At 39.0% G+C, this 18,078-nt stretch overlaps 1 protein-coding gene across 1 annotated transcript; it reads left to right on the top strand.

Moving 5' to 3' along the window:
- The first annotated feature begins 650 nt into the window (after positions 1-650).
- LOC145802597 (uncharacterized) lies at positions 651-2,579 on the top strand. The gene is made up of 4 exons (XM_082895335.1): positions 651-669; positions 1,155-1,311; positions 1,937-2,225; positions 2,352-2,579. Exons 1-4 carry the CDS (start codon positions 651-653, stop codon positions 2,577-2,579), a joined length of 693 nt encoding a protein of 230 aa, XP_082751461.1.
- Positions 2,580-18,078: the final 15,499 nt, after the last annotated feature.

Genomic DNA, 18,078 nt, shown 5'->3' with positions numbered 1-18,078 from the left:
TGGGACAACGGTTTGTTGGAGGTGCACAAGAATTTCGCGACGTTTTATATAAGTATGTCGTCCAATGTGGGTTTCAGTTTACATACGTGAAGAACGAGACAACAAGAGTTACTGCTGTGTGTGCGATGCGGGAGGAAAGGGGCTGCTTGTGGGCTATACATTGTAGAGCACAACGAGCAAATGATTTTTTCTACATCAAGAGTTTTAGTGATGTGCATACTTGTGGTACGGATGTCCGAACATCGAAGAATCCGCGAGTTAGTTCGGATTTGGTGTCGAGTACCATATCTGAAATTGTGAGGGACAAGCCGTTGACTCGGCCGTGTGATGTTGTGACTATTTTGAAGAGGGATTATGGGCTAGATGTGAGTTACTATGTCGTATGGTTGGCTGTGGAGAAAGCAAAGGCTAGTATTCATGGAGATCACTCATTATCGTTTGACCAGCTACGGTGGTATTCGGATGCTGTGATGCGGTACAATCCGGGGAGTTATGTCAATATTGACTATGATGCGAGTAGTCAACAGTTTTGTCGTTTCTTTGTGTCATTCGCTGCGTGTATTTCTGCGTTCAATTCTTGTCGGCCTTTATTATTCTTGGATGGAACATTCCTCAAAGGAAAGTACAAAGGTCAGCTACTTGCGGCAACGATGAAAGACGGAAACAATGGTTAGTATTTTTTTTACCTGTATATTCATGTCAATATTCACATTGACATGCATAGTATGGACAAATGAGTGATTGAGAAATTATAAGTAATGTGAACATTGACATTAGTATGCACTGATGTGAATGTTCACATCTGTGTCTACTAATGACAGTAATGTGAACATTCACATTATTATACACTGATCCATTCACATTATTATACATCTGTGCTTGCTAATGACAGTAATGTGAACATTCACATTCACATCAGTGTATACTACTGTTAGTTGATCCATTAATGAACAGTACTGTGAATGTTCACATTATCAATTGCTGAACAATCAAAAATGAATTATTAATGGTCGTTAATGTGAATGTTCACATCATTGTTGTTTATGAACTTGAATCCAGAAATAACAATAGTAATAGGGCAATGTAGATATAAACATTCACATGACCTGTTTCGTTTATATTGTTTTCTATTCATTTTGGAATATTGTGAACAGTTGCGTATTGGTGTTGTGTTATAGGTCTGTTTCCTGTTGCATTTGCGATTGTTGATTCGGAGACCACGACGAATTGGTCGTGGTTCTTGCATGAACTTGGGAAGGTTGTTGATGGTAAGCGCCAGATTACTTTTATTTCGGATCATAATCTTGGCCTGTTAGAAGCTATGCCGAAGGTGTTCCCATCGGCTCATCACGGTTATTGCTTACAACACTTGAAGAGCAATTTAAGAGACTGGATGAAAGGAATTGATAATGGCTTCAGGGATCACCTAGTAAGTAGTTTGGGTGATTGTGCTTATGAGCCAACTGTGGTAGGGTTCCATGAAATGCTTGCAAAATTAAAAGAGGAGGGTAAACAACGAGCACATGATTTTTTCAAGGACTTGGCACCTGAGCACTGGGCAAATTCATACTTCAGGTAATAATAGTTTCATAAAGTGTTCCATTTGTCAAGTCAGAATGGTAGCGATGTGAATTATCAGTTAAGAATTGTAAAAATCTTCCAATTGTGTTTCATGTTCAATGTCAATGATGTGAATGTTCACATCTGATAATGATGACTGATTTGAATGATGTGAATGTTCACATCTGTTGTCATATTTTGCTGTTGTTAACATTCACATCATTCTGTCATTTAAGTTGATGTTAGTGTTCACATCTGTGTATTGTGTAAGTTGATGTTAATGTTCACTGCGAATGATGTTAATATTCACATCAGTCAACGTGAATGTTCAGACCTGTTAACTTTCGTATTGTAAAATGTTTGTGATATTGTGCAGGGGCATGCGTTATGGGGAGATGATTTCCAATGCGGCGGAGTCATTTAATAACTGGATTAAAGAAGCGCGTAATCTTCCTATCACTCAAATGGTGGACACAATTCGTACTCAGTTGATGCGGCAAATGTCTGCACGGCGTGACCAAGCAAACAAATGGAATGAGCTTATTTGTCCTACATTCGAAACAAGGCTTATGGATTCATTCAATGACAGCAGGTCTTGGCAAGTTAGCAAAGCCAATGAGAATGTGTTTGAAGTTCATTCGATACCATCTGTTACTGTTGATGTTGTGAGGCGTACATGTTCGTGCTTCAAATGGCAAATCAACGGATTCCCATGTGACCATGCTGTTGTTGCCATTCAGAAGAGCCGCTACAATCTCAATGATTGTGTGGAACATTACTTTCATGTACAGACATATCGTGCAGCGTATTCGGGCGCCATATTCCCTATACCATTGGTGGAGAAGCCGCCTTTTGATCCCATGGACTTCACTATATACCCGCCAACTGTGAAAAGACCGCCCGGAAGGCCGAAAAAGAATAGGATCCCATCAAGGGGTGAGAAACTGAAGCAAATAAGGTGCGGGAGATGTGATAAGCTGGGGATCCATAATCGGAAGTCATGCAAGGAGCCGATATAGGATGTACATTTTTCATTTCAACGTTGTGTTTTACATTGGATTCTTATATTCATTTATGAAATAAGATTGTGTTGTGTTGGCAAGCAAAATAATGGTTTGGCAAACTTAGTATTTCATTTGTGCTTTTTCATTTTCTTTTTTTGTATGAAACTGATATTTTGTTAAAGTTGTAATGATAAATACATGACGTGGACATTCACACTTACGTAAACGAATCATATTATGTGAAAACTTGCACATGGCTTGAACTTTTTTACCTTATTGTTGTCAATGTTGACATGAATATAAGCTGTGATGTGAACTTTCACATGCATGAAGATTGACATGGTGTGAACATGCATAGCTGTTATGAATGGAAACAAATGTGAATATTCACACCTGTTCATGTTACCCGTAATGATGTCATGCAAACAATGTGTACATTCCTGCACAAGGTATGTGTATTATATAAAAATCTGGTTCCAAAAATCGCATCAAATATGCTCATCATAACACGGCATTATGAATATCATAAGTGAGTATGAACATTCACATCAGTGTTGCAACTGTGAACAGTCACATCTGTAAACATTAGTGCATATGAATATCATAAGTGAATGTTCACATTTGGCAGAGAAGAATGACATTTACAACTGCTATGAGCAAGAACAAATGTGAATATTCACACATGTGTATGTGATCCGTAATTATGTCATGTAGACCAAGTGTACACTCCTGCACAAAGTATGTGTATTATACAACAGTCAGGTTCAAACATTCGCAGAAATTACACTCATAACAACACAACAGTATGGATATCGTAAGTGAATGTGAACATTCACATTAGTGGTACAACTGTGAACATTCACATCTATAAAACATAACAACACCAAAAGTAGTTCAAAATTCGCAGCTGGCTTTTTCCTATTAACAGATGTTGTATCACTGTTTTACAATCAGTTGTTGTGTCAAAATATCAACGCATTCCATATTAACATTCAAATCGACTGTTGGTTAGTTTGTAGGTGGACACCCCCCACCTATAGGTTTTAATGAAGCTCTGATTTCTTATGATTCAAAAAACTATGCACTAACAAATCTCGTAGTCCACACCATTCTGAACTACTGAGGCTGCCCACAATTTCTTCATGATATATGTGCGCCCGCATGATGTAACATACTGCAGGTCCGCAGTCCACTCTGTAAATGCGAAATGGTTTTGATTAGCGGTTGACATGAATATTTGCATAATGGTTATGGAGGATTTGAAAAAAATGTAGTGAGGCTTACAAGTCGTCGCCTTGCTGAGGACAGACATCAACACTTTTGGTTGGTTGTGCTGGATTTTGGCCTTCTAACTTAGTGTATAGCGGTGATGACTCGCCGATAACGCTCACAACATGCTCAATGTACTTCCTCTGTGTATGGAATTTCAAATTAGGCACCAACAAACATATGTATGTGTACAGTCATTTAATGCATGAGAACAAGTCATGTTTATGTTGAAAAATAGCCACTTACAACTTCCTGTGCGTGGTCGATATGCGGGTCATGTATGCTTGTTCTTGGGCGCAATGAGTTGTAATGCTTCCACAAATTGTCTTTAGCATCATACACAACTATTGTCCAGTGGTACTCATGATGCAATGGGAATAGTAGGTATCTCTCTCCTTGGTAATTTTTGACATGTGCATCAATGTGTTTACTCCTTTTGCGAGGATGGTACTCTCGTATCACTTTCTGTACACATTTGACAAATAATTAATTGACTGTGAAGTTTCACATTCACATTACAAGTAATGGAATGATAGATTTTACCAAACACATGCTCATGAAGATCAATGAGGCTTCATCCGAAGTTGGGTTGACCACCTCTTATTGTTCATGTAACAGTTCAGCATATGCATCTATGAGCTGCACAAACATGGGGTCATATTATATAGATTTTGTGGCTGTGGGTGTGTGTGTGTCTGTGTGTGCATATGCATGAAGAGTGAATTATATTTGTAATGGCATACATTGCTGTGTATTGATTCCTCCTTGATAAGGTTGACAATGTCATCAAAATACACATGTGTAGCCTTTGAATCTCCTTTCCACACTAGCAGCCTGTGCATTATGAACAAACCAATGTAAATATTTACATTGCATAGATCTGAACAAACCAAAAAAATTGAACACAGTGATGAATATAGACTATTACGGAATGTGAATGTTAACATTGGATGTTTGTACAGTCACTTACTCATCGCCTCCATTTTTTTGTAAAGCTTGGACCTTTTGTTTGTCTTGTTTGGACATCTTGGTCTAGACTTTGAACTTGTTGGTCAAGGATAATTTTTTTGGCTGCTTCGCTGGTGGGTGTTTCCCCACATCTTCAACCATTTCGACTGGATGGGGCTGCTTTTGGCCAGGTAAGTCTGGGTACTGGAAGTCAGGCAAGCGATGTTCTTTGCGATCTTTTTCCTTTATACGTTTGACCTTAGAAGGTGGGCTGATATTGTGTTGCATTGGGCTAGGGGGTTGTTTTTCTGCTATAGCCTGTGTGACAATGTGGACTGACTGGTCATCGTAAAGATCCTGAAGAATTGTTTTATCGCATTCTAAGTCGATGACCAGCTGCGTTAAGCATTTGATTTCTTTATCCTTCTGCTCCATGCACTTCTTTATTTCGATGTTCACATTGGGCGGGCTGGACTGGTTAAACAATTTATGTTCAAGAGCAGCTATGACTCTTGCCCTTAACTCCTATGAAAATTGAAGGTGTTTGTACTTTGCTTCCCATTGCCTTATGACGCCCCAAGCCTTCCGATTTTCTTGGATAAGCACATCAATGATATCAGGTTGGTTTGTGTTTGGTATTACAATAGCTCTGTCATAATGTTGGCTGCTAAATGGAATGTGAATGTCCTCATTACTGTCCTTCAGCTCCACCCCATCCCCAGAAAAGTGGGAGTTGCTGCCACTGTGTTGTTCTCCCTTGATGTCAGAAAGGTTGGGAGATGTTCTGGCTGGTTCATAAATTTCAGGCTCCACCTTCAATGTTTTACGCTTGAACTTTTGTAATTCTGTTGGGATTGCAAAGAGTTCACCGGCATTAACCTGAAAATGAAAAAAATATGTTACTTAACGTATATATTTGGGTAGTGTTATAATGTGAATGTTTTGATCAGTAGTTGAAGGCCCTACCTCATTAAAACCCAAATAAGCTAAAGAGGTGGTTTTCATCTTCTTCTGTAAAGCAGTCAGATCCCACTTCACACAGCGAGGAAAAGCATTGGGTCTGTGAGGTTGTAGGATGGTTGTGTGCTCACACAACCAGTACTTCAATAAAACAAGAAACACATATTGTTATTTAGCATTTGCATAGTAATGGCAACCTATGTGAATATTAATCACAGTGGCATTGTTGTGAACATCCCAGTAGTACATTATCATTGAATGTGAACATTCACATCAGTGGTTCAGATGTGAACATTCACATCTGTGAAACGTGAGTGATGTGGCACTGTTGTGAACATTCACAATAGTATGTTATGAGTGAATGTCATCATTTACATCAGTGATTCAAATGTGGACATTCACATCTGTGAAACATAAGTGATGTGGCACTGTTGTGAACATGCACAGTAGTATGTTATGAGTGAATATGATCATTCACATCAGTGCTTCAGATGTGAACATTCACATTAGTGAAACATAATTGCCTATGGAGCAATGTTGTAAACATTCACAGTAGTATATTATGAGTGAATGTGGACATTCACATCAGTGATTCAGATGTGAACATTCACATCTGTGAAATATAATTGCCTACGGACATTCACATCAGTGGTGCAGATGTCAATGTTCACAGTTGGCTTAGATGAACAACACTGGAGGACATGTGAATGTTATTATTTGACAACATGGGTACTTATCATTAGTAACATGACACAGCCGGTGACTTTTGCTGGATTTTTGTCATTTTGGGAAATAGACGATGTCAACATTGTCCTAATTTGCTTGGCCCAATCATATTCTTGCATGCTTTCCAATGGGACCATATGTGTGTAGTAGCCCCATCCTATTGTCTCTCCGCTTATTGAGAAAAAAGCTTTTGGCAAGCATACATGCACACTAGTCGGGCAACTTCTTCGTTGTTATATTTCTTTTTGCCTTTCAATGCCTCGGTCAAAAGGGTGCGTATCCCTTTTGAAGTCAACCGGCTGACGTTTTTGCATTTTTTGTTTACAATGCCAGTCTTTGGTTTCGCACCATATGATATGTCCATCGGCTTGCTGCCACAGTCCACACCAAAAATCAGTTTGATGTCGTTGTTGTGTATGTTCATCTTCTTCTCCCCAATGTAGAAGGCATCTTTTGAAGCTTGGTACATTTGTAGTACATGCACAACAACATCATCATACTTCATGCATTTATCAAGGTCGATCTGATTGTTCCTCAATGCATCAAACAAATTCCAAAAAGGTGTTTGTTGAAGGCACCGAAACTGTGCTTCTGTGAACTTGGTGGTTTTCATTAATTTGACCAGTCCGGTCATATTAGATCTGTAGTTCACATGGCGCATGTCGACATTGGTGCAAGTATTTGTTTGTGGGGTTTCTTCCTTCACATGGTACTCATCTCTTTTTCTCTTTCCGGTTTTCTTTTGTGCGACATCTGCAAAATGGAGCATTTAAAAAAAATTAAGTGAAGGCTCATGTGATTAGCATAGTGGAACAGATGTGAACATTCACAGCATTTCCACTGATGTGCATGTTCACAATTGTGTGCGTGGGTGTGAATCACCAGAGTTTGTGTGTGGTTGTGAACATTCACATATGTACATGAATGTGTATTTTGACTGTGTCAGCACAAACACAATGTACATATCGTGTCAGTGTGTGGAAAACAATGCATTTTTATACAACCATGAACACCATTGAAGAACATGTGGATGTTAACACAAACATATAAAATGATGGATCAACTTATTGGATCACCATTAACAATCAACAATACCAACAAGGCAAACATTCGCAATAGGGGGAAAAGAATCTAAATATCCCAATTCATTGGCCCAATATTTTTCAATCCATGTGAATGTTCACAGCATAGAACAACAGCACCAATAATATCTAATTGTTCTAAAATTTTCAGGCAGTGTGAATGTTCACAGCATATAAGAACAGCACCAATAATATATGATTGTCCTAAAATTTTCAGGCAATGTGAATGTTCACAGCATAGAACAACAACACCAATAATATCTGACTCTCCTAAAATTTTCAGGCAATGTGAATGTTCACAGCCTAGAACTACAGAACCAACAATATCTGACTATCCCAAAATTTCCAGGCAATGTGAATGTTGACAGCATAGAACAACAACACCAATAATATCTGACTTACCTAAAATTTTTCAGGCAATGTGAATGTTCACAGCCTAGAGCAAAAGCACCAATAATATCTGATTGAACTAAAACTTTCAGGCAATGTGAATGTTCATAGCGTAGAACAACAACACCAATAATATCTGACTCTCCTAAAATTTCCAGGCAATGTGAATGTTGACAGCATAGAACAACAGCACCAATAATATCTGAATCTCCTAAAATTTTCAGGCAATGCGAATGTTCACAGTCTAGAACAAAATAAACCAATAATATCTGATTGTCCTACAATTTTCAGGCAATGTGAATGTTCACATCTTTCAACAACAAGAACAACAACAGAATTGGCCAAAGAGTGTCAATGCATGTGAATTTTCACAGCATACAACAACAACACCATTAATACCTGATTACTCAAACATTTTAACTCAATGTGAATGTTCACATCTGTTATCAATAGCAACAAAAAAGAATTGGCCAAAACATTTTTGAAACCATGTGAATGTTCACAGCATTGAACAACAACCGAATAACATCTGGAATAATTTGATTATCAAACCATTTTCAATCAATGTGAATGTTCACAGATTTCAATAACAACAACTACAACCAAAACATTTTCGAATGTTGACAATTGTGAACACAATGTAATGGCAACTGTAATGTTTTTGACTACAAAAATCAATAAAATTAGGGATTACGATTGAGGGGTTCAGAATAAATGTTAGGGTATGAACAATATGGACTCCTATATATTGTATGCATAGGAAAAGGGGATATTTGTAAAAGTTCACAATGTTGGTTGTTGATAAAGAGGTTTACGGTTTAAATACACGAATGAGTAGAATGTTTACATTTTTTGCCCATTTCGACGACAAAGATGTTGAGACGAAGGGACGATGCGACGAAGGAACGTATACAGTTTTCTGGGCGTACGAACGGCGAAGAAGATGATAAGACGATGTGACGATGGAATGAAGACAGTCTTCTCGGCGTAGGGATGACGGAGAAGATGATGAGACGATGCGACGATGCAACGATGGAAGGAATACAGTCTTCTGGGCGTTGAGGCGATGTGGAATATGGTTTTGGATTTCTGGACTGTAGAGGTACTGTGCGTGATTTCCTACGCAAGAATAGAGAGGGGAAGAGAGACGGTTATTAGATTCAAAGAGAGAGAGAGAGAGGGGCGCGTGTTTTTTTGAGGGCTTTTTTGGTCTTTTTGTATGAAATGGACCTAATGGAATATTATAAAACACTATGGGTTTTATGGAACAACACTCTTAGATAATGGATTTACTAAAAAAGCTCCCTAAAAAAAAATCTAAAACAACTTTTTGGAATTTCCTAAAAATGATTGTAATAAAAAAAATATTACGAAAATAGTACTGAAATAATTTATCAAACAATTATGTTTTTCTAAAAATAAAAATGAAAATGAAAACAAAAATAAAAAACTGAAAATGTTAAAATATAACCTAACACATACAAACCTTAAAATAACTAAATAAGTTGGTATTTGAATTTCAAGAACTACAAAATTTTGATTTTTTGCGACGGCAAAATGCCGTCACAAATACTCAAAATGCCGTCTCAAAAACTTTTTTGCGACGACAACTGACTTTTAGCGACGACAAATGGGGGTTCACAACAAAGGGCGTTGCTAAAAGGTTTTGGCGACGGCATGGTAAAGTTGCCTTTTTGCGATAGAATTCTGCTGTCGGCATTAATATGTAAAAATTTGAGATTTTTTGCGACGACATTGTTTTACCGTCGCTAAAACTATTATTTGCGACGGCAAAAATGCCATCGCGAAAGTGTTTTTATTGCGATAGGATACCTGCCGTTGCTAAAAGATTATTTGAGACAACAACACGTACCAAAATACTATCGCAAAAAGTTTTTTGTTTCAACTGTTGCCAATATCTTTTGCGATGGCATTGCCTACGTCGCAAAACAAAATTTTGGTTCTAATGTTTTTTGAGACGGCGTGGTGCCGTCGCAAAAAAAAAAAAAAAAAAAAAAAATGCAATAAAATTATTAAAAATATGAAAATTACATGTATTAAATGAAAAATAATATAAAAAGAAATCAATAATTGCATAATAATATAAAAATTTCAGTATAAAAATAACAAATCATCCATAATAAAAATATTCTTGCATTCATAACAACACATCAGCAAAATTATCCTACTACATAATGTTGCATAATACATATATAATGTTTGAATACATAATGTTGTTCACAATTCAAAATAACGTAAATAAAAAATAAAAGTTAGTCTCAATCTTCACATGCCTGCATTCCACAAGAAGCAAACTCCTACTCGGGAAATATCTGAAAACAAAAAATAAAAATAATTAATGACAATATAATTATGTGTTAATATTTTAATTACCAAAAAATCATAAAAAATTAACTACTATATAATTACAAAGATAATTAAGTAAATAATTTTAGCTAGACAGAAATCCGGCTCTAACTCCCAAACCGGGAACCCGATTGGAGTCTCATCTTCTCCCACAAGTGTCTCGTGCCTAGGCGGTCGTGTGTGCCAAGTTTCATGCTAAACTGACGCTGTTTGGTGATTTTGGGGCGTCAACACCTCTAATTCAAATTTTTTAAAGAACTAGTTTGCCTAGACTGAAATCCGGCTCTAACTCCCAAACCGGGAACTCGATTCGAGCCCCGTCTTTTCCTATAAGTCTCTCGTGCCTAGGCGGTCATGTGTGTGAAGTTTCGTGCTAATCTGACGTCACTTGGAGATTTTGGGGCGTCAACACCTCGAATTCAAATTTCTTAAGGAACTAGTTTACCTATATCGAAATCTGACTCAAACTCCCAAACCGGGAACCCAATTCGAGTCCCGTATTTTCCCAAGAGTCTCACGTGCCTAGGCGGTCGTGTGTGCCAAGTTTCGTGCTAATCCGACGCCGTTTGGTGATTTTGGGGCGTCAACACCTCGAATTCAAATTTCTTAAGGAACTAGTTTGCTTACAGTGAAATCCGGCTCTAACTCCCAAACCAGGAACCCGATTCAAGTCCCGTCTTCTCTCACAAGTCTCTTGTGCCTAGGTGGTCGTGTGTGTCAAGTTATGTACTAATCCGACACTGTTTGGAGATTTTGGGGTGTCAACACCTCGAATTCAAATTTCTTAATGAACTAGTTTGCCTAGACCAAAATCCGGCTTTAACTCCCAAACCGAGAACCCGATTGGAGTCCCATCTTCTCTCATAAGTCTCTCGTGCTTAGGCGGTCGTGTGTGCCAAGTTTCGTGCTAATCCGACCCCGTTTGGTGATTTTGGGGCGTCAACATTTCGAATTTAAATTTCTTAAGAAACTAGTTTGCCTATACCAAAATCCAGCTCAAACTCCCAAATCGGGAACCCGATTCGAGTCCTGTCTTCTCTTACAAGTCTCTCGTGCCTAGACGGTCATGTGTACCAAGTTTCGTGCTAATTCGACGCCGTTTGGTGATTTTGGGGCGTCAACACCTTGAATTCAAATTTCTTAAGGAACTAGTTTGCCTACAGTGAAATCCGGCTCTAACTCCCAAACCGAGAACCCGATTGGAGTCTTGTCTTCTCCCACAAGTCTCTCGTGCCTAGGCGGTCGTGTGTGCCAAGTTTCGTGCTGATCCGACACCGTTTGGAGATTTTGGGGCGTCAACACCTCGAATTTAAATTTCTTGATGAACTAGTTTGCCTAGAATGAAATCCGGCTTTAACTCCCAAATTGGGAACTAGATTGGAGTCACGTCTTTTCCCACAAGTCTCTCGTGCCTAGGTGGTCGTGTGTGCCAAGTTTTGTGCTAATCCGACTCCGTTTGGAGATTTTGGGGCGTCAACACCTTGAATTCAAGTTTCTTACGGAACTAGTTTGCCTAGAGTGAAATCTAGTTCTAACTCCCAAATCGGGAACCCGATTCGAGTCCCGTTTTCTCCCACAAGTCTCTCGTGCCTAGGAGGTCGTGTGTGCCATGTTTCGTGCTAATCCGACGCCGTTTGGAGATTTTAGGGCGTCAACACCTGGAATTCAAATTTCTTAATGAACTAGTTTGCCTAGACCGAAATCTGGCTTTAACTCCAAAACCGGGAACCCGATTGGAGTCCTGTCTTCTCCCACAAGTATCTCGTGCCTAGGCGGTCGTGTGTGCCAAGTTTCGTGCTAAACCGACGCCGTTTGGTGATTTTGGGCCATTGTAGACCCGACTTTTTTCGCGCTCCCTTTTAGAGAGCTCGAATTAGTCCTACAGTTCGGACTTTTGTCGCGGTTCTAAATCTAATCTCACAAGTGCAATGTGAGACTGATAAACACCAAAGAGTCCAAATCCGACAAATCGTTTTGAAAAATTGATTTTGAATAAAAAAGCGTAAAAAATGGACTGTTTTGCCAGATTACAAAATTGCCACCTAAATATTTTATTTGGGGATATTTAGGAAACCCTGACTCGTGCTAAAGGCCACGTGTCCGTCATCACCAAAGTTGCCTCAGCTCGAGAACTTGGGTACGAGAGAGGAAGCTCCTGAAATGAGCACCCCCGCTCGCCCGATCAAAGATCGACCTCTACTAAGCATGATATGTTGTTTTATAAATCTCATGTGTTCTTATTCTGATTATTAGCTAACTTTACTATGTGGCACACACAAGCAAATATAGACTAAAATCGCTAGAATTGGAACGAACTCAACTCATGTTAGTTTTCGAAAATGGTTTGAAAATGCCACCCTCAAGTGGGCTAAAACGCGGATTTGCCACCTTAACGCTATGTTTGGATTGAGTGATTTGGAGAGAAAAGAAAAGAAATAGAGAGATATGTATTTCTCTTACTTGTTTGGATAACCTAAGTGGAGAGAAATGGGAAGAAATTAAGAGAAATGGAGAGAAACTCATTTCTCTTATAAGTCTCATTTTCAATCTTTCTAAAAGTGAAGAGATTGGGAGAGAAAAGAAACTACTATTTTCATAATACCAATTTTGTCCCTATAAAAATAAAAGAAATAAAATGATTGAAAATATAAAAAGGTTATTTTGGTAATATAACATAAAATAATTTCTTTTCTTTTCTCTTAATGAAATCTAACTAAACAAGAATGAGAGAAATCACAATCATTTCTTTTCTTTTATTTCTTCCTTATCCAAACAAAAATGAGAAATCACAATCATTTCATTTCATTTCTTTTCTCTTAAAACTTAATCAATCCTTTCTTTTCTTTTCTCTCCTAGGTTCCCAAACATAGTGTAAGTGGGCTTAAAACATGATTTGCCACTTCGCAAAGTGGGCTTAAAACATACATTCATCGAATTGTTCCAATTCAAGCAACAAAGCCTTTTTCCACAGGCATTCATGCAGTTTAGCATTTAAGCACATAGCCTCATGGCAAGCATGCTATCACTCATGCAAGCATGCTAAAGCGTAAAACTTATAGTGTACTCCGTGCCAAAACAAAAGCTAGTTAGAAATATGCATAATCCTAACTATGCTAGATGTCTAATGCAACACATGCAAACTGCAATTAAAATAGGCTCGGCTATCTAAGATGGCATATAAATGTAACAATTCGATATCATGCTTTGAAACACGTATTCAAACAAGTATTGAAATTGCAATGCAGTTTGAATGATGCGCCGAGCTCAGTGCATGCAATACGAATGAATGATGCACGCATGCAAGCATAAGGTATGCTAATCGAAATATACCCTAATCTAACCATCGAAAGCGGTTAAATAAAAGGGAGAAAGATGTGGAGTTGGAAGACATGCATACACACACGCACGCTCGCTTATTACAACATTGTGCCCTCGCGAAGGAGGGTCCGAATAAAATAAGCTAGCTACACTAAGCTAATGCTAAGCTAAGCTATTACAAACCAAGAATTAACTAACTATACCAGTTAACTAATTATTACAACATAATTGAATAACTAGCTATGCTAAGCTAATTAAAATATTACAAAACGAATTGATTAACAGTTAGACAAACTAATCATAAGCAATGAAATGGCCTCACGGGCGAGGGAGACATGCGTGCTCGGTTGGCGTCATCCCGAAAATCCATTGCCTTGCCTTTGGCTGCCTCTGTTTGCACTCGCCTTGATTTCTAAAAATTGTGCCAATCTCCAGACTGCCTTTGCTTCAAAACAGGAACCCTCTTGCATAAAAATGGACTGGTGGCCGGTTGGCCACAAAAGGTGGCTATTGGCCACCCTAATTGGCTGGTCGGCTACCTCAAGTGCCCAGTCGCCCATCTGCTTTTTCAAAATACTGCTTTTGCTACAACAGAGAATAACAGAGGCAAAGCAAGGCATTTTGCAGGAAATGTATGTACTGCCACTCTCCTCATCATTTCTCAAGCTCAAAGGAGTGTGGCGCTTGGCTCTTAAGCCACCAATCAAGCATCTTAATTCATGATGGCCAAAGGACCAAGCTTGTACAAGCTTTATGAATGCACACATAAGACTAGAAGGACCACCACCCTATCATGCATGATCAAGGGTAATGGCGACCAAGAAACGTGACACGTTTCATCACTTTGAGTATGAAACGTCCCCCATTTCTTGTGTTTGGATTAACGTCTGATCCAAACACATGCAATGCAACACAAATACTTATCTTGTTCATGTTTTACTTGGTTCATTTTGTTTACACATTTTACATTACCGATTAATCCTTTAACCGATTAAGTCCAATGTGAATGTCCTCTAATGAGCGAGGGGTGGCAACAAAGGATGGTTTAAGACATGAGAGAGCTCATGCCTTTGGCTAGGAGGAACCCTCAAAAGAGAGTTAAAGCCATTGAGCACAAGCTCTATCTCAAGCTTAAACACAATCATAAGGTTAACCAACCCTCAAAACAAATGGAAAAATGAAGAAATGAGGGATGTTGCAGACTTTTTAGTGCTGAAATGGCATGCTTAAGACACTAAATCATGCAATCAACATATGCACAACATGTTCAAAAGCCAAAAGCATCAAAACTAGTGAAGAGCATTACACTAGAGGCATGCAATATCAAATTCAAATGGCCAAACTAACTCAAAACAGAGCTTAAACATGCCAAAACAGTGGCCTAAACATACTGAGATAGAAGCTCAAAAGGCAAGAAAATCATGCGCACATGTTGGCTTGCAAGCAAGACGCAAGACACAAGAGCACAACTCTCAAAAGCAATGAAAGAGTGATAGAAGTGAGAGTGTGATAGTGCTATATGCATTGAAATCACATGTTAAATGATGCTATATCATGCAATCATCTCCTGCAAAGCATGTTGGAGGCCTTAAAACACAAAGCTAGTGAAGCTATTACACTATAGCCATGCAAGGCAAAGCACAAATGACCAAGACCACTCAAAACAGAGCTAAAGCGTGCTAAAACATTAGCAAAAATGTGCTAGAGTTAAGCTAACACAAGCTAGAATGATAGGCCAAATCATCAAATATACTAGGCTAGTAAGCATGATTGCACTACAATTACAAAAAGCAAGCAAGAAGTGTTCTAACCAAACAAAAAAATAGTTGAAGCATGTCAAAAAAAAGCCAAAAACATGCTTGAACTAAGCTACGAAAAAGGGAGAAAAGCATGCTCACATCTTAGGCCATCTACACATGCAAACAGGGTATAAGGAGGGGAAGCCAACCTCTCCTATTTTGGACCTCAAAACCAAGTTTTTGTCACTGAAATTACCCTGGAATTCAGTGGTTAAAAGGCCCAGAAAAGGGTGTTTTAAAATCTTTAAAAGATGGCACAACGCTTAGCAAACAAGCTACAAAGGAAGATGGACCACCCCTAACTCCAAAAAGGCCTTAAACCACCATTTTTAAACCTTAAAAACAGAGGTTTTTGTAGTTGAAAACTAGGCCAAAAACAACATGCAAAGGTGGCCAAACTAGTGTGCAAAAATAAGCTTGAAAGGGGTAAGCATTATACCTTTGAAGCACAGCAACAAACAACCACTTTTCTGAGCTAAAACTAGCTTTGAGAGCTCAAACAAGACCTCCAAGAACCTCAGCTCCAAGATGAAAGTTTTTGGCTAAGGGTCTTAGGGCAAATGTGTAGAGAATACTCACTTTCAAGCACAAAATAGAGAGAGAGAGAATTCTAGAGAGAGAGAGAGAGGAAAATTTGCTCACAAATTTTTGTAACCCTCAAAATGGGGGAGAGACCTCCCCTTATATAGGAATACAAGCCAAAGGCTTACTTCCATCCCTTCATACATGCATTCAGTGATCAACAGCTGGCATAACTGACACATAAAATATCTGAAAAAGAAGAAAAAAGGCCGTCGGCCACTCTAGGTGGCCGACTGGCCACCTTCCCTAGCTGACTGGCCACCCTAGGTGGCCGACAAGGCCTTTCCTCCCTCCAGGCAAAGGGGCACCAAAGCCTGGACCAAAAACAAGGCCAAAACACAGAGAGTTTAGAGGCTCAAAGATAAGGCGTTCCGCCTAGAACTTCGGGTCCTCAAAACAAGCACAAACAAAGACAATCATCGAGTGCACAAACGATGACGTCTGAGTCTTGAGGTCGGTCAAAAATGGGGTGTCTACAGCCGTCAACACCTCAAATTCAAATTTCTTAAGAAACTAGTTTTCCTAGACCGAAATCCGGCTTTAACTCCCAAATCAGGAACCCGATTAGAGTCCCGTCTTCTCCCACAAGTCTCTCGTACCTAGGCAGTCGTGTGTGCCAAGTTTCGTGCTAATCCGACCCCATTTGGTAATTTTGGGGCGTCAACACCTCGAATTCAAGTTTCTTAAGGAACTAGTTTGCCTAGAGTGAAATCTAGCTTTAACTCCCAAACCAGGAACCCGATTTGAGTCCCGTCTTCTCCCACAGGTCTCTCGTGCCTAGGCGGTTGTGCGTGCCAAGTTTCATGCTAATCCGACACCGTTTGGAGATTTTAGGGCGTTAACACCTGAAATTCAAATTTCTTAATGAACTAGTTTGCCTAGACTGAAATCCGGCTCTAACTCCCAAACCAGGAACTCGATTTGAGCCCCGTCTTCTCTCACAAGTCTCTCATGCCTAGACGGTTGTGTGTACCAAGTTTCGTGCTAAACCAACGTCGTTTGGTGATTTTGAGGTGTCAACACCTCGAATTCACGTTTTTTGTGCCTAGACTCTATCCTTTTGGGCTATGTACAATTAATTTATGGTTATTCTTAGCTTAGAATGCAAAGATACATTTTATGCCTGATCTTCTGGTGGTGGTGTATATGGATTCCCATCTCCTGCAGATTCCCTAAATGCCAGGTGGCCACTCGATGCATCAGGAACCTATGATAGTCAATACATAATGTGTTAATCATATTCGAATTTTATTATATATATGTACATATATGTTGTGTGAAAATTTAACTATCAAATAATTTAATTTATATCGAACCTGTCTGTTGGGATCCACACTCGCCCCCTGTGACACAAAGGCTATCATCTCAGCTCTCATCTGCTGTAAATGTGTAGAGAACTCTGCTCGCATCTCCTCCCTTAGCTCATCCCTTAACTCATCCCTCAACTCATCCCTTAGCTCCGCACGAACTTGCTGGGTGATTTGAATAATAGTTGATGGCTGGGGTGTTGACTGTGATGGCCCAGCAACATCTTTATACACCGCTCTCCGAGGCACAGTTCTCCCGTATGTGCGACAATATCCATGTCCGTCATGACCTATCAACTCATGGAAAATGGCATTCCTAGCCTCCAAAGTCTGACAATCCTCAGGTAGCATGGAGAGTTGACGATTAAGCTCATCCTGTATTGAATAAGACATACAAGTATATGTCAAATTACACAAAAAATAAAAATAAACTTTAAATACAATGTTAGGTGTTTGGAAACTACCAAGGTTTGGATAACCTCAGGGTCATCTGCTCTACGTGTCATAAGCCAAACATTCATCTTATCAGTAAACTCCCCCTTATTGGTCATCTAGATTTTTTTAGAAATATGAAAATTAGAATCCAAATAATTTGCAAATATACAATGTTTATTTATATACAAAAATAAAACAATAAAATATAAACCTTATGCCGTATCTGAGCGAAAGTAGTACGCCCTGTGGTATGAGCTATGCCGTGAGCTCGCCGATTTTTAGCGTTCCTAGTTGCAATTTTCTATAACAAGTTCAACAAATGTAAGTATAT

This window comes from Camellia sinensis, chromosome 11, assembly GCF_055761805.1.
Source record: "Camellia sinensis isolate YWXY chromosome 11, ASM5576180v1, whole genome shotgun sequence".
In the NCBI taxonomy this organism is placed as follows: Eukaryota; Viridiplantae; Streptophyta; class Magnoliopsida; order Ericales; family Theaceae; genus Camellia; species Camellia sinensis.
The sequence above is the reverse complement of the archived record's forward strand: the minus strand, read 5'-3'. Positions and strand labels throughout refer to the sequence as shown.